Source organism: Phycodurus eques, chromosome 3, assembly GCF_024500275.1.
Source record: "Phycodurus eques isolate BA_2022a chromosome 3, UOR_Pequ_1.1, whole genome shotgun sequence".
Taxonomy (NCBI): Eukaryota; Metazoa; Chordata; class Actinopteri; order Syngnathiformes; family Syngnathidae; genus Phycodurus; species Phycodurus eques.
Window position 1 is genome coordinate 7,542,660 of NC_084527.1, and position 22,592 is coordinate 7,565,251.

At 43.0% G+C, this 22,592-nt stretch overlaps 1 protein-coding gene across 5 annotated transcripts in view; it reads left to right on the forward strand.

Annotated features, from left to right (window-relative positions):
- grid2 (glutamate receptor, ionotropic, delta 2) overlaps positions 1 to 22,592 on the forward strand; it is a 468,731-nt gene that overhangs the window by 360,176 nt on the left and 85,963 nt on the right. For all 5 annotated transcript variants that reach the window (XR_009768266.1, XR_009768267.1, XR_009768268.1 and 2 more), the window contains exon 11: positions 1,737 to 2,049. Coding sequence is in view for 2 of the 5 variants with exons in the window: in XM_061671868.1 (XP_061527852.1) it covers positions 1,737 to 2,049 (313 nt within the window). In the remaining 3 variants the exon portion in view is untranslated. The remainder of the gene's footprint in view (positions 1 to 1,736; positions 2,050 to 22,592) is intronic.

Genomic DNA, 22,592 nt, shown 5'->3' on the forward strand with positions numbered 1-22,592 from the left:
TACACAAGGAGGAGCATGCTGAGTTCTAGCAACGCACCGTGGGGGGGGATTGGAAAAGCCGAACGTATGCAAACTCTGGACAACACCCATCCATATAGCTGTGACAGTGAGAAGGTTCGACTAGGGATGTCATTAACAATGTTTGTTAAAGTAATTTAATTGCAATCAAGTAATTTAATTACAGTAAGTTAGCACCCATTATTTCTGTCATGTTGTAATGTTGATTTGACCTAAACATATGTCAGTGGCCAATCCTTGAATGGCCCCTAGAGGTCATTGATGTTTTAAAGTCTGGTTTAAAGATGTTTTTAAGTTTTTAAAGTGCTAGAGAATAATTTTGCTGATCGGTGATCGGCCCCAAAAATCCTAATTGTGTAAAGCCTAATTTGCAAACTGTTATCTGTCTTTTTGATATTTCTTTTGGAGTCATGGCTTATTCTTGGCAGAGTGGCCTTTCAACCCATGTCGGTACAGTATTCATTCCACTGTGGATAATGACACATTCTTACCAGCTAAAGCCAGCATCTTCACAAGGTCTTTTGCTTTTCTTTTGTTCTTGGGTTGCTATGCACATTTCATACCAAAGGGGCGCATAAACCGTCTCCTTACTGAGGAGTATGATGGCTGGACATTCCCATGATGTTTATACTTGCGTATAATTGTTTGAATAGATGAATGTGGCAACTTCAAGCATGTAAATTGCACCCAAGGTTGAACCAGACATGTGCGAGTCCAAAAGTCGCTTGCTGATTACTTGGCTGATTTCTTTTGACTTTACCATCATGTTACACAAAGAAGCAGTGTGTTTCAGTTGTGCCTATTTCAAATATATCCAATCATATTTAATTGTGTGCAGAAAACTGTGGACTGTAAAATAAGATGTGTACGTGTGTATTAACATTATTTTGTTCAGCAATTAGCCACTAGAGGGTGGTCTATTTTATGTAGCTTCAGATTGGGGAGGCACAGTGTTATGTCGGAATATCACACTAAATGCACTCAGATGTCTACAGCTGCTAGCAAAACTCCAGAGACTGGAAACATTTTAATTAGTTTTTTGTCAAAGCTCATTTTAATTGCACTCACTGACCCATGTATTTTTCAAGTGCCAATCATCCCACTTACAAGCAAAAATGAACCAGTCATTTGTTGTCTTGAATTCTATAGATGGGATAATGCATGTTCTCTTTTTGTGTGATTTGTATGCATATTTATTTTGTATCGGGCCACATAAAGTGATGTGGTGGGCTGGATCTCGCCCCCGGGCCTTAAGTTTTACACCTGTACTCCAGCTACACCCGAAACTAGTGGATCACTCTGTACTGCGTTGGCCGATGCCCCAACAAAGGGAGAATGAAGAGTACGATGCTGCGAGTTTGATATTTTAGGCCCCTGCACCAAATTTTAACTGGACCAAACCGTACTTCTCAGTGGAAACCAGATTGCTTCACTGAATCAGGTTACACACATATTATTATTCTTCACTGAAGCAGGTTACACACATACCATTTTAACGTAACGTACTACTCTGACAGATAGATTAAACATATACCATTGTCGGCCCTGATCGTTTTCTGAGCAGATCAGTGAGGAACAACCATTCTTAAAACACCACAGGGTAATCAGTCAGGATGATCTTTTAGCGATAGGGGAAATGCTGACTTTTCCAGCCTGAATATTGGTATGCGTGTACCTACTTTACATGAATTATCGTGTACTTCTCCTTCGTCCCCCAGCGAGCTGATGTCGGACTCTCCGCCCTGACTATCACGCCTGAGCGCGAGAGCGTCGTGGACTTCACCACGCGCTACATGGACTACTCCGTGGGTGTGTTGCTGCGCAAGGCCGAGCGCACAGTGGACATATTCGCCTGCCTGGCCCCCTTCGACCTGTCACTGTGGGCGTGCATTGCGGGCACAGTGCTGCTGGTTGGCATCCTGGTCTATTTACTCAACTGGCTCAACCCACCTCGACTGCCTATGGGCTCCGTGTCCTCCACGACACTCTACAACTCCATGTGGTTCGTGTACGGGTCCTTCGTGCAGCAAGGTATGTACAAAATGCACCTGTTAGTTCAATTATGTAAAATAGTGTATGTTTCCCACTCCAGTGTCAAAAAAACACGAGTAGCTGCTTGTGTTTAGCATGTCTGCACTGTTAAATATTTCATAGGGTTTTTACTTCCTGGCAACAGTGTAAGTTCCAAACTTTCCCAACGCAACATTGGATTTGCAACTGACCTGTTGCTCTCAATAATGCGAAAACACAAGGTGAGAAACATTTGTCCCACCAGGATTGACTGGCAGGGTAGTGACCTTCTCCGAGTTATCTCTCCTAAGATTCCCCGCAATCCACCGGTTGGTGCTCAGGTGCAGATATTAAGGGGAAGGGTTTGAAGTGCCGTGCCCTTGAGAAGGGAAGGGTGGCGGAAATAAGATTTTGCAAGATTGGGTTAGATTCTCACAGTTTCTATCTCATGCTAATCAGCAGAGGCCATGTGTAGAGTCAAGAAGTGTTGTCACAATAAATAATTAGAAATCATCTGTTGGTGTCATGGAAAGTTACCACTACAGTCTTCTACATTCAGTCAAACCGTGATGTCTTTGTATTTAGACCAGGCGTGTGGATCATATTTTCACAAAATATATCTGTGAGTGACTGTAAACTATGTTCAAAATCGAATAACTAGGCTAAGTCGACTTCAAAAATAGGTCGACACAAAATGTGTGCCTCGAAGCTCCACTTGGACCTGAAAAAAAACATAAGTTCCACCCATAATCATGTTTACTCCGCCGGAACCCTTGTTTCTAACGGACATTTATTGCAGACGGATGCAGTGTTTGGCCAATGATAAACTTTGCCACAAACGACAAAGGAGCGTAAGTAATTTTGAACACACTGTTAAATGTCTAATGTGCAGATAACATGATAAATATGAGTGAGCTGAGTGTGGAGTTTGTATGTTCTCCCTGTGCCTACATTGATTTTCTCCGGGCACTACGGTTTCCTCCCACATCCCAAAAACATGCATGGTAGGTTAATTGAAGACTCTAAATTGCCCATAGGTGTGAATGTGCCCTGCGATTGGCTGGCGACCAGTTCAGGATATACCCCGCCTTCCGCCTGAAGATAGCTGGGATAGGCTCCAGCACGCCCACGACCCTAGTGAGGATAAGCGGTAAAGAAAATGGATGGATATATATATAAATATATATATATATATATATTAGTCTCCTTTTGAATAAAATGTGTCTCCTTCCCTGGACCAACATGACAAGAAATATATGGAGGAAGCCCTTGTTCTATTCCATTGTTGTTGTTTGTTAGCTTGTCTCCGAGCGACCAATGCATTCTGTGTGTTTTCTGCTGATTTCTGATGGTCCAAAAAAATTTCTCTCTTTATGCCTGTGAAAAACCTGCTGAATGAGGCGCTGATGATCATGCCATACTTTGTTCAATAATCCTCCATCTTGCTGTAGCGGCTAATGGTGCTAATGATGATCCACGCTAATTGCTGTTTGATTTTTGGCAATCATTTCTCTTTTTCGGGGTAATTAACATTTTAGTCATGGCGTCATTAGCGAGGAAAACAAGTGAGGAAGGATCTTATTTTGAGCAGCTTGTCGTTGAGCTGCTCTGCACTAAAATGCAGCTGTGTGTTTTTTGTGTCTGTATGTGGATGCTTGTGCATGAGAGAGAGGAGCGGCACTTCGGTCACAGGTGATTCGTCACTGATTTGGTGGGCCAGAAATATCTCGCTTAGAATTTAGCCAAGCATGAACACTCATCGCACTGCAGGGTGAAGTTGAGCATGCTGTTAAGAGTCACCTGGAAAGCACAGACAACGAAATTCAGAGCACTTGGATCGTAAAACACAAGCCTTTTCTGTAGGTATTTAAAACTCACTGTTTGTATTCATAATAGAATAGAATAGAATCATATCAGTTAACCTTATCGTGGTGATTTCGCCCGAGAGCCATTCATTTGCAGTCTGGACACAGAGGGGTGAACATCGCCTACCGCTGGAGAGAGTCTCAAGTCTCTAATAAGACAGCAAAAAGTCTCCAGATTTGTTGATAGTTGCTTTTTCTGGGAAACCTAGTGGTTCAAAGGGTTGGGAAAGTTGATAAATTTAGCAACACTTCGTAGTCCTGACATTTGTCACAGTGACATCCACTCCAGTCATTATTTGCTTGAGGCATCACCCTCATCCCCCCACCCACACCCAACCAAGTGATTTGACCTATAGTGTAACAAGTAGATATTAAGTCAATTTATGTTTGTGTAATATGGTTGATAAAATTAAAATGTTGTAATGTTAAATAATTGTAATGTAATATATTTGCTGTCATTGATTTTACTGGTCATAATGTACTAGGCAGCCAAACAATTTTCTACTTCTCAGTAAGTTAAATTTCTGGTCATCATAATTGGTACACTTCTGTGGTGTCATCACACACACACGCAAACAAAAAGCGAAACAAAACGCAGAAGTTTCACAAGATTTGCTGACATCACGCATGATGATGGTTTCTTTTTTTTTTTACTTTTGGGGGCGTTCCATTGTAGCTAATTGTCACGTAAGATGCGTACGAACTCTTTCATATTAATAGTTAAAGACACTAGAACTAGCGATATATTTCCCAATCTTAGTTCAATTGTCGACATTCTAATTCCTTCACTCGAGGGCTAAAGCATGTACTGTTCTCTATTCTATACTCTTGATTCAAGCTTGCTGAACGCTGAACCGTCTTCGCACTGAAGGGTACTCTTTATATATTTCGCTGAAAAAGGCAAATAAATGTACTTTTACATTCAACATTATTCAATTTTGACCATTGCATTTAATCTACTGCTGCGATTGGCTGCCAACCAGTCTATGGTTTGCCCCGTCTCTGGCACAAGTCAGCTGGGATAGGCTCCAGCTCACACACAACCCAAATGAGAAAAAGAGCTATAGTAACTGGATTGATGGATGACATGAAACCCACTAGTAATTTTGGGGGACTTAAGAGTGTATCGCTCAAAGGCCCTTTAGCAAGGGGGTGCTATTATGCTAGACAGCAGAATCAAACCAGGGATCCTTGGGTCACAGACTGCATTCTCAACTACTGGCCAACCAGTGAATCAATGCAAACACACACAGGTTATTTACAGTACCGTTTCCACATAACACCTTTCTAATAACAATTGTGCATCAGCCTGGAATCTAATCGGTTGGGAACATGGTAGAGAAAAGGGGTTGAAGGTGGCTGTGTGAATAATTACAGTGAAGACAAACACCCGAATGATTTGCTTTCATCTTTTTCACGCAGACTGAGAGTGAGAACAAGGAGCATGCTGAGAGACGATATTTTAAAAAATATATATATTTATTCTTTTTTTTCTTCATTTCTTTGTTCCTTTGGTACTTTGAATTTTCCTTCTCTTGTTGTTTCCTTCATTTCTTTTGTCCACACGCAATCATCCTCATGTGTTGATTTCTTACTTGGATTCCTTAGTCCACTCTTTTTTAAAACATAATTTATCTCTGAACCCCTTGTTGGAGGGTGCAATAATGTGGCTCTATGGCCAAAGAATTCCATACCGGATTGGTTGTGGCCCGGGTTAACAACGTCCGCCACCGGCGCAGTCAACCTGCAGGGCGCCGGTGGAAATTCAGCTACTGTGGGTCGAAGTCAAAGAAGAGGTGGAAAGCGGGTTCTTTGGCAGAAAGAGAAAAGCACAGAGCCTAGAACTGAATGTGGGGACTTTGAATGTTGGGACTATGACAAGAAAATCTCGGGAGTTGGTTGACATGATGATAAGGAGAAAGGTTGATATATAGTGTGTCCAGGAGACCAGGTGGAAAGGCAGTAAGGCTAGAAGTTTAGGGTCAGGGTTTAAATTATTTTACCATCGTGTAGATATGAAGAGAAATTGAGTTGGGGTTGTTTTAAAAGAAGAGTTGGCTAAGAATGTCTTGCAAGTGAAAAGAGTATCAGATCGAGTGATGAGGCTGAAACTTGAAATTGAGGGTGTTATGTATAATGTGATTAGTGGCTATGCCCCACAGGTAGGATGTGACCTAGAGGTGAAAGAGAAATTCTGGAAGGAGCTAGACGAAGTAGTTCTGAGCATCCCAGACAGAGAGAGAATCGTCATTGGTGCAGATTGTAATGGACATGTTGGTGAAGGAAATAGGGGTGATGAAGAAGAACTTGGAGGAACGAATGGTGGTAGACTTTGCAAAAAGGATGCAAATGGCTGTAGAGGCATGAACAGAGGGTGACCTACAAGAGCGGAGGTAGAAGCACGCAGGTGGATTACAGTTTGTGCAGACGATGTAATCTGAAGGAGGTTACCGACTGTAAGGTAGTGGTAGGGGAGAGTGTGGCTAGACAGCATAGGATAGTGGGGGAGGAAGATTAGGAAGACAAAGGCAGACCAGAGAACCATGGGGTGGAAGCTGAGACAGGACGAGTGTTGTGCAGCTTTTCGGGAAGAGGTGAGACAGGCTCTCGGTGGACAGGAGGAGCTTCCAGAAGACTGGACCACTGCAGCCAAGGTGATCAGAGAGGCAGGCAGGAGAGTACTTGGTGTATCTTCTGGCAGGAAAGGAGAGAAGGAGACTTGGTGGTGGAACCTCACAGTACAGGAAATCATACAAGAAAAAAGGTTAGCGAAGAAGAAGTGGGACACTGCTGCCAGTAGTGTGCTAGATAGATGGAAAAAATACTTCGAGGAGTTGATGAATGAGGACAATGAGAGAGAAGGGAGAGTAGAAGAGGCAAGTGTGGTGGACCAGGAAGTGGCAATGATTAGTAAGGGGGAAGTTAGAAAGGCATTAAAGAGGATGAAAAATGGAAAGGCAGTTGGTAATGATGACATTCCTGTGGAGGTATGGAAGCATCTAGGAGAGGTGGCTGTGGAGTTTTTGACCAGCTTGTTCAATAGAATTCTAGCGTGTCAAAAGATGCCTGAGGAATCGAGGAAAAGTGAGCTGGTGCCCATTTTTAAGAACAAGGGTGATGTGCAGAGCTGTGGGAGCTATAGAGGAATAAAGTTGATGAGCCACACAATTAAGTTATGAGAAAGAGTAGTGGAGGCTAGACTCAGGACATAAGTGAGTATTTACGAGCAACAGTATGTTTTCATGCCTAGAAAGAGTACCATTATTTGCCTTGAGGATGTTGATGGAATAGTACAGAGAAGGTCAGAAGGAGCTACATTGTGTCTTTGTAGATGTAGAGAAAGCCTATGACAGAGTACCCAGAGAGGAACTGTGGTACTGCATGCGGAAGTCTGGAGTGGCAGAGAAGTATTTTAAAATAATACACGACATGTACGAGTGCAGCAGAACAGTGGTGAGGTGTGCTGTAGATGTGACAGACGAAAATCAGCCCTGAGCCCCTTCCTGTTTGCAGTGGTGATGGATAGGCTGACAGATGAGGTTAGACTGGAATCCCCGTGGACCATGATGTTTGCAGATGACATTGTTATCCGCAGTGAAAGCAGGAATCAGGTGGAGGAACAGTTAGAAAGGTGGAGGCATGCACTGGAAAACAGATGAATGAAGATTAGCCGAAGTAAGACAGAATATATGTGCATGAATGAGAGGGGTGGTGGGGGAAGACAGGGAGAAGCGATAGCAAGGTTGGAGGACTTTAAATACTTGGGCTCAACAGTCCAGAGCAATGGTGAGTGTGGTGTGAAGAAACGGGTCCAAGCAGGTTGGAACGGGTGGAGGAAGGTATCAGGTGTGTTATGTGACAGAAGATTCTATGCTAGGATGAAGGGCAAAGTTTATAAAACAGTGGTGAGGCCAGCCATGGTGTACGGCTTACAGAAAGTGGCACTGAAGAGACAACAGGAAGCAGAGCTGGAGGTGGCGGAAATGAAGATGTGGTTCGCTCTCAGAATGACCAGGTTGGATAAAATTAGAAATGAGCTCATCAAAGGGACAGTCAAGGTTCGATGTTTTGGAGACAAAGTTAGAGAGAGCAGACTTTGATGGTTTGGAAAGGTCCAGAGGGGAAATAGTGAGTATATTGGTAGAAGGATGATGAGGATGGAGCTGCCAAGCAAGAGAGCTCGAGGAAGACCAAATAGAAGGTGGATGAATGTCGTGAGGGAAGACATGAAGGAACTTGGTGTTCGAGAGGAGGATGCAGGTGATAGGCTTACATAGAAAAGGATGATGCACTGTGGCGGCCCCTAAAGGGACAAGCCGAAAGGAAAAGAAGAAGAAGATGACAACCTAAGACTTTTTTACAGTGCTATATCTATGATTGTGATTTGGATATTAATGACTAAACAGATGGAGAATATCCAGTTTGTATGAATTGTATGTTTTATGGAGGATGATGGCAGCATGCGGCACTCGCCTTCTGTGTGGAGTATTCATGTTCTCCCCATGCTTGTGTGGTCTGGCTTCCTCCTACATTCCATAAACATGCATGTGAAGTTCATTGAAGATTTGTGTGCAACCAGTCCCAGGTGTAGCCTGCATTTTGCCCAAAGTCAGCTGGGATAGGCTCCAGCTCACCTGCAACCCTAGAGAGAATAAGCAGTTGGTTGATTGGTTGGTTGGATGGATGATAATATGAAGTACAGTTTTTCATAAAGAGATAAAGTAACATTTTCAATTGGGCCACACTTAGGGGCTTTCTACCGCAGGAACCATTCCAGGAACTTCCCTAGCTACCCTGGTATTTTGGGTCCCCCCTGTGTCCCCACCGAAAAAAACTACCAGGGTAGGGAAGTTTTCCCCTGGATTATTTCATTCCTCCTGGTGGGTAGGTTCTTTCAAGAGTTACCAGGAACGAACGTTGATTTGTTGACAGACCTCTGTAGGCATTTACTTTTTCATTCACAGAGCCGCCATTATGCTGCGTTACGCAAGACTCAATATAAGAGGATTAAAATACATTGAAAAGCAAATCTTTGAATCACAGATCGAACGTGGCGGACCTCTTGGCAGCGGATCTTCCGGCGTCAAGGTCCGCCGCTGGCCAACTCACAGGTCTGACCCCAAGCAGGAGTGTGCGTCTTCCTCGGCCGGGGTTGTGGGGCGTGAGGCTTCCAAACACCAATCTTTTAAGTTTTTCCACTGAGACGCACTTGGTGGACAAAGAGCAGGCTGGACAAACTCTGTGCTCGCAGAGTTTACGTTGCCAGGCTGAGCCGCAGGTAAGGTATTTGGAATGCCAACCTGGCTGCAGACACCAGAGTAAAACAACAGAATAACAGAATAGAAGCAAATACATATACAAACTCTACAATTTGATATAGTAAAAAGTTAAATATTACAGCATAGCACATGCATGAAGAAAAATTTAATTGCCTGAATGCCAAGACATTAGCACTAGAAGTCCCACAGCCCAGACATTTGGCTTGTCCACCTTTCATGCCTAAAGGGCAGCCAAGTGGCTGGATGAGTTTGAAATAATATCCTAACTCTGAACAGCCCAACTATTTGGCTTTCCACCTTGACCTTCAAAAATATTAGAAATTTAGATTACGATATGACATTGATAGTTTGAAATACCAGCATTTTTCTAGATCCAATAGGTGTCAGTATTGAGCAACATCAGCCTCATTTGCTTACGCTACCCTGTATTAATAAGTGCGTTGTTATCACAAACCACATGGGCCACAGGAACCTTTTGCTACCAGGAACTCCTGCTACCAGGAACACAAAGTTCCTGGGCTGGTTGGAAAAGCTCCCCTTGTCTATTCCTGGTGTCTCAAAGATCATTCCAGTATTTCTCCAAGCCTGGCGGGGGAGAGGGTTGAATGAGTGTCAAGGCCAGGACCACCAGGTCCCACGATAGGTGGCAAACAGATAACATTAGCAGAGTATTGACTGGCCGCTGTGCACAGGCTTGCCAGAGCAAGACCCTGCAGGGAATGGGAAATGTGCTCATTTGCAGTCTTGCACACCACCGTTTGGATTTTGAAATGAGCCACCAGAGGCAGTGACTCGAACGAAAGCTTGGGAGGAGGGGAGAAATGGGAGGGAGAGCGGTGACACGCAAGGACTCCAGAATGCTAAAAACAAGATCACATAAAGGGCGTTGGAAGAAGGCTGCAGCAACTTATGCAGACGTTACTGGATACGGAAGTGATTACTTCACTTGCAAATAATCATTAAACCACAGTGGAACCTCTAAGGTTGAACACAATCCTTTATGGGATGCTGTCCAACCGTCACATTTTTCAGATTTAGGGAATGTTGATAATATATGTTTTTATTATGATAGCGCAATCAAGCACAAAAATGGTAATAGGCAAGGTAATACAGTATGCTGCAGCTGTTCTGTTCATGTTCATATATTACGCCAAATGAGTTAACAAGTAATCCCTATTGACAAAAGTCATACTAAATCTAAATGTAAAGCATGTCCATCCATCCATTTTCTGAGCCGCTTCTCCTCACTAGGGTCACGGGCGTGCTGGAGCCTATCCCAGTTGTCATCGGGCAGGAGGCGGGGTACACCCTGAACTGGTTGCCAGCCAATCGCAGGGCACATACAAACAAACAACCATTCGCACTCACAGTCACACATATGGGCAATTTAGATTCTCCAATTAATGCATATTTTTGGGAAGTGGGAGGAAACCGGAGTGCCCGGAGAAAACCCACGCAGGCACGGGGAGAACATGCAAACTCCACACAGGCGGGGCCGGGGATTGAACCCAGGTCCTCAGAACTGTGAGGGTGACGCTCTAACCAATCGGTCACCGTGCCGCCTGTAAAGCATGTCACTAGCCATAATTAACTTTTTGGTTGAGCTGGATTGTATTTCTATGCAGAGTCGACGTGTTAAAGGAAATACAAAAAGTAAGGAAGGATAAACAAGAGAAAAGAAATGGCAACCATGTCAAAGTGATATTACAGCCAATGGACAATTTGGCATTGTCAGGAACAATAGGAGTCCCTCAAAGATCAATCTAAAATCAACGAATTATTATGCATTTTCCAGATTCCTAAATATGGTGGTATGTTTGAGTGTCAAGGATACAAAAACAATACATGTTGTGGTCCCACCCCACTGACAAAGTGCGATGATGTAATTTTATTAGGGGGAGTTGCATCTTATAAACTGAGTATTTTGCATGGCTCATTAAGTATGCAAACCTAAATAAATCTCAAAAGTAAAAGGTTTTAGAAGAAATTCCAAATTGTTGCAAATTGCCATTTGTTTTTTTGTTTTATTCCAAAAACTGGAGTCTTTCATCAAGGACTGTATTTCACAAACATAGGCTTTGTTACGTAAACTGGATTAGCCACAGACAGAAAGAATAAAAAGAGGACAAGAAACGAGGTGAGAAGGAGTGCGGAAGCGGACATTGTAACATGTTCTTTTAATCTTGTCTCCTGTTCGAATACCTCCCTATCTCCATGTGTGCTATCGCTCACTTCCTCATTGCCGTTGTCCCCACCCAAACTGTTCTTCTTGATCTAAAGTGGAAGAGTCACAAACAAAACTCGTGTGTCGTGTCGGATAAGCATCTCGCAGAAATATTTCCCAGGCCTTCTCTTTGTCTCACTTAGTCGTGGCACACACTCACGTTAGCAGCCTGACCTGTTGGAGGTAAGACCTTGAAATGATGTATGACTTAGCTTTACCCTTATATAAGAAAATATGGCATAAACAAAGTACACATGTAAAATTCTGATTCCATTGCTATTCCACTCCAGTCCTCTCGGCGGCTGCAATATGCTTTTTAATTGGTCAACAACTGCCACACAAAGGAATAAAAAGACATTTACGCAAAATAATTTATGTACATTTAAAAAATAAATGTCAGTTTTACCATTTCAATAAATAAAGTTATATAAAAGAGTTAAGATATTAAGTCATTCATTATATTCAGTTCCAGTTTTGTGTGAAGACCTGTGAAAACAGAACAATATTCATTTACAACTATTTTGCAGTTACAAAACCCAAAAAGTCAGTAATAATTTGACTTACGATAACAGAAATGATTTCACAAGCAGTTCGTAAGATATTTTACAAAAAAGAATATGTATATACTGTTCATAGTAGAATATTGGCATATTTTAGAGAAAAGGCCCGCATTAAAATGAGACTTTTGTAAATTCCCCAAAAGTCTATGGCCCTGGTATTTGTGATTTGGAATGAAGACTCAAGCTGTTTGTGTTTCCTCCCTCTTGTTGTAACGTAAGTATCCTACATCTCAGCCTCTCAGTGTGTGAAAAGCATTCGCATCCCTCCATCATTACCTCTGCCTCTGCTGTGCTGCACTGCTGAGAAGCTAGCATTATCATCACTGCCACTTCCTCTCTTCATTTCTTTTTCCCCCCTCTGTGTTCTTCTCCTGTCCCCAACTTTCCTCAATCCATTATCCAACCAGAGTAGTGGTGTTTTGCTGAAGTGGAGGCAGTGCCAGTGATCCCGCTCCCACCCCCACTGTGCCCCCCTTTTTATATCTTCATCCATCCATCCGAGAGGAGTAAGTCTCGCAGCAGCTCTGCATTCAACTCTCTTCTGTTCTTTTCTTCACTTAAGGCTTTTTTTGTTTTCCTTTCTTTACGTTCTCATGGATCATCAGGCCCTCCAGTCACTGCTTTGTTAGACGAATTACTTTTGCATGTCTTTTGTCAGTGTGTGTGAGGGAGCGGGCTCGGTATGGACATACAACCCCAATTCCAATGAAGTTGGGGCGTTGTGTTAAACATGAATAAAAACAGAATACAATGATTTGCAAATCATGTTCAACCTATATTGAATTGAATACACCACAAGGACAAGATATTTAATGTTCAAACTGATAAACCTGATTGTTTTTAGCAAATAATCATTAACTTAATTTTAATAATAATTACATTTTATGACTGCAACACGTTACAAAAAAAGCTGAGACAGGGTCAATTCTTCTTTCTTTCCACCTTGACCTTAAGCTTTGAAGCTTTGATTGGCTGCACAAAGTTATCATCCACTTTACTGCTTGTTTCAGCCAGCATTTATGAATCATGAATATAAGTTCACAATAGTGCTAATTATGGAAAATTCAATTTAAAAAAATTATGGACAGCAATTAAGGCACCTTTAATAATGGTAAGCTCTACCTGGTATCGGTATTTGGCATCTCGTGATGGTATTCAGTATCTGAAAAATGGTATTTGGTTTCTGGTCACTGAATCTAGTATCTGATGATAGTATTTAGTATGTGATATCTGGTAATTATATTCATATCTAGTAATAATATTTAGTATCTCGTAATGGTAATTGGTTTGTTGTAATCATATTCTCTATCCGGTAATGGTATTTGATGCCTGGTCATGATATCTGGTAATAGTGTTTTAATATCTGGTACTGGTATCTGGTAATGACATTTAGTATTTTCTAATGGTATTTGGGATTTTTTTGAAAGGATTTGCTCCTGGTCGGACTTCAAAAGAGACACACAAAATAGAAGGAGTCACTCAAAAGTCCTTATTCCAATTGAAACAAAAAGGTGCTACTGAAGAGTGCGTTTGTTTTTTTTCCCCACACAAAGTACAAAATAAGAAGACTTTTAAAACAAGGCGGTGCTAACAAGTTGGGTAAAGTACAGAAACAAAAGACTAATAAAATTAGCTGCTGATCAGTAGGGAAAATAGTAACTTACCAAGTACAAAGAAAAGGCTAGTAAATGAAAAGGTCCACTAATTAGTTGAGAAAATAGCAACGAAGTTCCAATAAACAGCAACTAAGAGGAAGGAGAAGAGCAAGAAGTATTACCAGAGAAACACTAGACCTTACTGGGAGAAACAAAAAGCACAAGAAACAACCAACTCAGGGCGGAATCCAAAATGAGAGCGAGACAGAATGGAGCATAGCAAATAACATAGACAAAAGAATGATCTGGCGTCTCCCTGGTGTGGCCCCGTGGCTAAAGGGGTTTTGCGCAACCAACTTCTGTATTCGCTAAAACAGGATGAAGCGCTTCCTTCCGGTTCAGGTAACTGGCAGAGCCCTATGGCAGGAGACCGTGACAAAGCACCTGTAGGAATATTAAACATCTACTGTACAATGTCTTCTGTTTTACACAAGATATGTTCAAGAGCAAAGATGATCATATCCAATGTTTAGTCGTTTTTTTGAGTTTACTTATATCATGTATAAATAAATGACCTGTACATGTATTTAAATTTTGTCCGAGGATGCCAGCGATAAAGAAAAAAAGTCACCTACCACGAAGTTTGGGTTCAAACCATCACGTCATCAGTCCATAGTTATCATACTTAACACTGCGCCAACAGTAAGCCTGCTAACCTATTTTCCGGTTTTGGTCAATTGAAGCAAATTGACTCAGAGCTGATTACCAATTGCTCACAGGTGCACACCTCCTTGTTCAACTTTTCCCTGCTCTGCTTGGGAGAGAACCAAAAATAGATGGAGCCAACTGACAAAAAAAAAAAAAAAGCACAATTATGCGTGGTAGCAGTATTTGGAAACTGGTAACTGGTAATAGAGTCTGGTATCTGGTATCTTGTACTGATATCTGGTTATGGCATGTGGTCAAGGTACAGTATCTGGTAATAAATAATCTGTGATATCGACGAAACTGGTATTCTGTTATGACATTTGGTATTTGGTCATGATATTTATATCTGGTATGCGGTTGTGGTATTAATATCTGGTATTTTGTAAAGGTATTTATTTCTCCTGATGGATGAGTTACAAATTAATACTGCCTTCTTTCCACCTTGACCTTAAGCTTTGATTGGCTGCACAAAGTTATCCTCCACTTCCTTTCACCATTTTGCAGCAGCATATGTGAGTTATAAGTATAAGTCCACAACCGCATCGATTGTGGAAAGTCGCTTAAAAAGGTATAAAAAGCAATTACAGTGCATGTTAGCTGGAAAGTGAGCCAGGTTTCTTTTTTCATGTCTGTGTGCGTAATTGCATTGTGTCACATTTAATTAGACACTGAAAAACCACATGAGGGAATGTGTAATGTTTAAACAAGAACTTGCTGTCATAAATGAATGTTTAAAAAAAAACAGGTTTAGCTGTTTCTTTCTGATTGTGGATCAATAATACGTTTTTGTCCTAACTTCTTGGCACATAGTCAATAAAAACACAGTCAAAGAAAAACTACTGTAATACAACCCACACATGACTGAGCTAGTGTTGGTCATAGCTGGGAATACCAATGTCATGTTTTTAAAGGGGACTTACAATGAATTATACAGTTCTAAGGTTTTTTAATTACGTGTCTGTGACAATCAAAATCTCGTGAGGCTTAGGAATTTTAAGACACTTTACAACCCCTATTTCTTGTCTTGCTAAAAATAGCCCATTTGAGAGGGTGGTCCTGTCTCATGCAAGGGAGCCAGTCCTCATCAGAATCAGAATCCTCTTTATTTGCCAAGTATGTCCGAAAAACACTCAAGGAATTTGTGTCCGGTAGTTGGAGCCGCTCTAGTACGACAACAGACAGTCAATTGACAGAGAACACTTTTGAGACATAAATACATTGACAAAAAAACAAAAAAAAAAACAAGCTTGGGCTCTGGTACCAGTCCTTTTTTTTTTTTTTGGAGAGTGGACAAATGGCTTCTGGTCCCCTTGCCGACCTATGTACTCGTTGGCCAGTGGTGAGTACATATTTTCTACTCATGAGAGCAGAGCCCAATATGTGCGGAAAAAAAAGTGTGCACCCGTGAAAACAGTACAATGATTTTCCTTCATGAAAGCAGCACTTCATACACACCACTGTGTTTATTTGGTGCATTGACGCCAGACAGCAATACCCCCTACCGCCACCACATTGACAACTTCACAGAAAAATCAAGTGCTGCTTATCAGAAGCTAGCGCTAAACTGTGCATCCAACAAAACTAAATGCAGCTCTGCTTAACTTTTGCTTTGACGTGATATGCAGAGTCAAACTCGTGTGAGATATGTTTCTGCATGTGTTTTAGACAGTGTAACTCGCTTGAAAGCGACTAGATCTTCACCAAGCCTAGCGGATAATGTAACAGATTAAATTATTTCCACTGTTATATCATAATGCCCCAAAGTGCAGAGTGACTCTCTTGCTGACACAGTCAATAGGCAGATAACAAATGTTTTACTTGATTCCATAATTTTCCAACTGATGGATGGGCAGGCAATCCAGAGAGACAATTATTTCTATACAAGCTATAAAAAAGTCATTTTCCCTCATATGTCCCTTTTTTAATGAAGTCAACATAATGTAATAGATCTTCAAAATGAAAGTATCATTGTTTTCCATTGCAGACAATTTCAAAATGTATTGGTCTTCTCAATGACAGTTCTATGTTTACCCAAACAACAAAAAAACATTGTCGGCTGTACTGTGAAAAAGTTTGCGCATACACAAAGTTAATCAGGAAGCAATTAAGTGTGTTGTTTGTGCAGGCTGCACTCTGCTCGGAAGGCTGACCTTGACGACGTACTCGCAGAGAAAAAGTCTGTTTATTGGAAGCGAGGAGACTAAAATATATGCAGTGATTGCTCCGGCTTCAGCGACTCCCAGGTGACAGATGCCGGGTCGAACGGGAGCTGCCAATTAAGCACAGCTTCAGAGCCGATGTGACAAACCTTACATTTTCATGGGTTAGACAGATTAACAGTTTGGACTACAGGCTTAGAAACTGAAGGTGTGCAAAACACTGACGACCATAACATCTGGATGAATGGGGAATTATTTTGCTGGTTGAACATATCATAAGTTCACAACATATCAACAGCTCCCACCCAAATAGTAGCTGTTAGCTGTACAGGGATAGCGATGGGCCACTTGACCTTATATCCAGTTGTTATTGTCTGAAAAGTATTTCTAATACGTTGTAGGATGGAAATATCTTTCTCTGAATGTTCTGAACTCCTGATTCTATGTCAGTGTGGTTGTACCATGGCATGTACAATACCTTGACTTCCCCATAGCTGATGTCATGCAGTCCTTCTTTACAGAAGACGCCACTCTGCAGTTGAGCAAGTAGATTTCCCCTGGCCACTATGAGAAAATATGATAGATTTAATTGGAACATAATATGAAAGAGTGACATTTTAATTGCTTTTATACTCTACATATATTTGGGTCTCTTGACTGCCTGCCCACCCATCAAGTATGAAATTATGCAACCAAATACTTTTGGGGTGAGCCACCTGTGTCAGACGGCTCGACTACAAGGAACCAGTTCAATATAAAAGTCAAAAGCTCGTCAGAGCTCTAACAGCGTTCACTTCTGATACTTGGCACATAAACACATTCTACAGTAATCCTATTTGATGGGGTTAGGGACCGAGCCCTGCCGCAAATAATGAAAAACCATGAATAAGTGAATAAGCAAAACAAACATTGTAATTGCCTATATTAATAGTTTAAATTCTAAATGTACTGCAAACTATGATCCCAAAATAGTTTAGTATTTCAAATTCATCCTACAACATTAACCTTCAAAAATAAATATTTTACAGATGATTGGATTTCAAAGAAATGCACCGAAAGTGGGCATGTACTCTGTCTGCTTTTGTATTAACATAATTCGGCTACTTCTGAACGTCATCTTGTTTACTTCTTTCACAAGGCAGTTTTCATAGTCGACTGTCAGCTTCACAGTTGGAAAAGTTTGCCATGCTTTTGCTGGAAATCAATTCTTCTGGGCTCTTTGGGATCCAACAGCATGGCCGGGAGAAAGCGTATAATTGAAAACAAGCACCGTGGTGTTTGATCTCAGCCATGAAGTCTAAGAGACTATTTTCTTCTTCGTCTACGAGGCCCAACTTTTGCCCTCTAGGAAACAAAATGCTCGGCTACAGACACAATAATGTCCCATTCACCATGAAGGGTACACACACACACACACACACACACACAACCTTGAGTGCGTGCTTTGGCTCTTGTTCCTCTTATATTATACACAGATTGCATTGATCCATATGCTGTAGAGGAGCCTGTAAATAAAGGCAGGAATTTCTGCTGACTTCGTCGCATTTCTGTTGCGTTCAAGTGTGAAGAGTCAGACAGAAGTGCTGATGAAGCTGCTAGGCAGAAAATATGTTTCCAATGTCACCACGGGTCCCTTTGTCCAATGAGCTGAATTGAATCTAATCCAACAGATCCAATATGAGAGTTTTAGCAAAGTGTCTGCGTATTTATATACTGTAAGTCTTGAATTATATTGTTTTAACCAATGCTAAAGTGCTTGAAAATATCACATCAAAACACATAGCTAGCTACCTTAATTTACTTTAAAATGTTGTTTTTTTTGTTTGTTTATATATATTTTTTTTTGTGAAAAAATACATGTTCTTTCTTTCTTTCATTTTCTTTCTTTATTTTATTCTTATTTTTTTGGAGAGTATACAAATGGCTTCTGGTGCCCTTGTTAAAAAACAGAAGGACAGTTCTACAACAACAATGATAACACATACAGTGAACCCCATTCATCTCAGGGGTTACCGGTACATTCCAAACCCACCTGCGATAGATGAAAATTCTCAAAAAAGAGAGACGTTATTGGGGGGGGAATTAAGTTTAAGCCTTAAAATAGTCCTCCCACATGCTTTAAAACACATTTAAATGTAACGTCTTAAAGCACACTCTTTTAAACACATTGCAAACGTGTTTTGACACAAAAAAATTGTCAATGTATATTGTTTTAAAAATACATTTTAATAAAGGAAGAAAAAAATGTATTTGTTTTATAGTTTACTATGGGGTCACCACCTGTGGGAGGGGCAATAGGGTACGGGTGCAGTGCAAGCTGGGTGGTGGCCGAAGGCAGGGACCTTGGCGATCCGATCACCGGCTACGAAAGCTGGCTCTAGGGACGTGGAATGTCACGTCTCTGACAGGGAAGGAGCCCGAGGTGGTGTGCGAGGTCGAGAAGTTCTGACTAGATATAGTCGGACTCGCCTTCACACACAGCTTGGGATCTGGTACCAGTCCTCTTGAGAAGGGTTGGACTCTCTTCCACTCTGAAGTTGCCCATGGTGAGAGGCGCCGAGCAGGTGTGGGTATATTATTGCCACCCGGCTCGGCGCCTGTACGTTGGGGTTCACCCCGGTGGACGAAAGGGTATCCTCTCTCCGCCTTCGGGTGGGAGGACAGGTCCTGACTGTGAAATGTGCCTATGCACCAAACAGCAGATCAGAGTACCCACCCTTTTTGGAGTCCTTGTAGGGTGTGCTGGAGAGCGCTCCCACTGGGGACTACATCGTTCTGCTGGGGGACTTCAATGCTCACCTGGGCAATGAAAGTGAGACCTGGAAGGGCGTGATTGGGAGGAACGCCCCCCCCCCCCCCCCCCCGATCAGAACCCGAGTGGTGTGCTGTAATTGGACTTCTGTGCTCATCACGGATTATCCATAACGAACACCATATTCAAGCATAAGGGTGTCCACACGTGCACTTGGCACCAGGACACCCTAGGTCGCTGTTCGATGATCGACTTTGTGGTCATGTCATCGGACTTGCAGCCCCATGTCTTGGACACTCGGGTGAAGAGAGGGGCGGAGCTGTCAACTGATCTCCACCTGGTGGCGAGTTGGCTCCGATGGTGGGGGAAGATGCCGGTCCGACGTGGCAGGCCCAAACGTATTGTGAGGGTCTGCTGGGAAAACTCGGACATGGGAGGAGTTCGGTGAGGCCATGGAGTAAGACTTCCGGACGGCTTCGAGGAAATTCTGGTCCGCTATCCGGCGTCTTACGAGGTGGAAGCAGTGCACCATCAACACTGTGCATAGTGGGGATGGGGTGCTGCTGACCTCGACTCGGGACGTTGTGAGTCGGGGGGGAGAATACTTTGAAGACCACCTCAATTCCACCGACACGCCTTCCCATGAGGAAGCAGAGTCTGAGTTCTCTGAGGCGGGCTCTCCTATCTCTGTGGTTGAGGTCACTAAGGTGGTTAAAAAGCTCCTCGGTGGCAAAGCCCCGGGGGTGGATGAGATTTGCCCGGAGTTCCTAAAGGCTCTAGATGTTGTAGGGCTGTCCTGGTTGACGCACCCCTGCAATATCGCGTGGACATCGGGGACAGTGCCTCTGGATTTGTACACTGGGCTGGTGGTCCCCCTTTTTAAGAAGGGGGACGGGAGGGTGTGTTCCAACTACAGGGCGATCACACTCCTCAGCTGGTAAGATCTATTCAGGGGTGCTGGAAAGGAGGGTCCGTCGGGAAGTCGAATCTCGGATCCAGGAGGAGCAGTGTGGTTTTCGTCCTGGCCGTGGAACAGTGGACCAGCACTACACCCTCGGCAGGGTCCTCGAGGGTGCATGGGAGTTCGCCCAACCAGTCGACACGTGTTTTGTGGACTTTGAGAAGGCGTTCGACCATGTCCCTCGGGGAGTCCTGTGGTGGGTCCTTCGGGAGTATGGGGTACCGAACCCCCTGGTACGGGCTGTTTGGTCACTGTACGACCCGAGTCAGAGTTGGGTCCGTATATCCGGCAGTTGGACTCGTTTTCCGGTGAGGGTTGGTCTCCACCAAGGCTGCCCTTTGTGACCGATTCTGTTCATAACTTTTATGGACAGAATTTGTAGGTGCAGCCGAGGCGTAGAGGGGGTCCGGTTTGGTGGCCTCAGTATTGCATTTCTCATTTTTGCAGATGATGTGGTTTTGTTGGCTTCATCAAGTCGTGAACTCCAACTCTCACTGGAGCGGTTTGCAGCCGAGTGTGAAGCGACTGGGATGAGAATCAGCACCTCCAAATCTGAGACCATGGTCCACAGTCGGAAAAGGGTGGCGTGCCCTCTCCAGCTCGGGGATGAGATCCTCCCCCAAGTGGAGGAGTTCAAGTATCTTGGGGTCTTGTTTACGAGTGGAACGGGAGATCGACAGGCGGATAGGTGCGGTGTCTGCAGTGATGCGGACTTTGTATCGGTCCGTTGTGGTGAAGAAGGAGCTAACCTGAAAGGCGAAGCTCTCAATTTACCAGTCGATCTATGTTCCAAGATCCCGGATACAAGCGGCCGAAATGAATTTCCTCCGCAGGGTGTCCGGGCCCTCCCTTAGAGATAGGGTGAGAAGCTCGGTCATCCGGGAGGATCTCAGAGTAGAGTCGCTGCTCCTCCAAATCGAAAGGAGCCAGATGAGGTGGCTGGGGCATCTGATTCGGATGCCTCCCCGGTGAGGTGTTCCGGACACGTCCCACCGGGAGGAGACCCCGGGGACGACCCAGGACACGCTGGAGAGACTACGTCTTTCGGCTGGCCTGGGAACGCCTCGGGATCCCTCTGGAAGAGCTCGATGAAGTGGCTGGGGAGAGGGAAGTCTAGGTGTCCCTGCTGAAGCTACTGCCCCCGCGACCCGACCTCGGATAAGCGGTAAAAAATGGATGGATGGATGGATGGATAGTCTACACCTTAAAATACTTACTTGTACTTTTTAAACACATTGTAATCATATTTGAATCTAGAAATAGTCAAGCATAAAATGTATAGAAAATAGGTAATAATATTAATGGAATAAAACATAACATTTTATTTATTGTTTATGCTTTAAAATATTCCTCCGACACACTTTCAACAGAACTTGAAGGCAGAATTGTTTTTGTTACGGTAGTTGGGATTAATTCTCATTAGATGGTGGTCACCTACCACAAAGTACCCCAACGGGCATCCTCCAACAGTTGATTAAACATTGTAATTAGCGTGAATCATCGCTAACTTAATTTTATATACCTATTTTGCTGAACAGATTATATCGTTTATTTAGTGTCATAAATAGTTGGAGGATGCCCGTTGGGGTACTTTGTGGTAGGTGACCAGTTATTTTCCAGTCCGCACACACACAGACACAAAAAGTGTTGTCAGTGTTTTATCAGCGACCGCCACACTTTGCCCGTTGGAGTCTGGAATCCGCTTGCCCACCCTCCCTCATTCATTCGAGTAAGGACAAGGTCTCTCAGGCAAGGAAAACCAGCCAATTTTCATGAATGTTTACAAGTGATGATGCAGCAAGTTGGCCAAAGTATGACTAAAGGGCACACACATGCACACACACACACGCACACACACACACACACACACACACACACGCACACAATGGTTGAGTATGAGTATTGCTAAAAGATGTATTTAGTCAGAGTGACCTAAAGTTTGAGAAAACTGAAAAATGTGTGTGTGTGTGCGTGAGTGTGTGTGTGTGTGTGTGTGTGTGCGTGTGTGCGTGTGTGTGTGCGTGTGTAATGGCACATAGTGAACTTGAAGTGGCCTCTGGGAAGTGGCTTCACATTCTCTTTTCCTCCTATTACAATTAGTTGCAGTGGTATGAGTAGCAGTATTCGTATACTTTGTTTGTAAGCCGATCACCAGCCAATAGCAGGGCACATACAGTATAGACAAGCATTCAGTCACATTCACACCAATGGACAATTTAGAGTGTTCAATGAACCCAACATTCATAGGTTTTCTTTGCATGTGGGCGGAAGTCGGATTACCAGGAGAAAACCCACGAAAGCACGACAGAGAACACGCAAACTCCGCGCAGGAAGTCCAGAAGTGAGATTCGAAACACGAACCTCAGGACTTTGCTGCCTGAATGTTATGTTCAGTACAATGTAACAATATAAAGAGGTACAAATTGTGTGGGCCAGTCCACAAATGGGCCCAGATACTTTT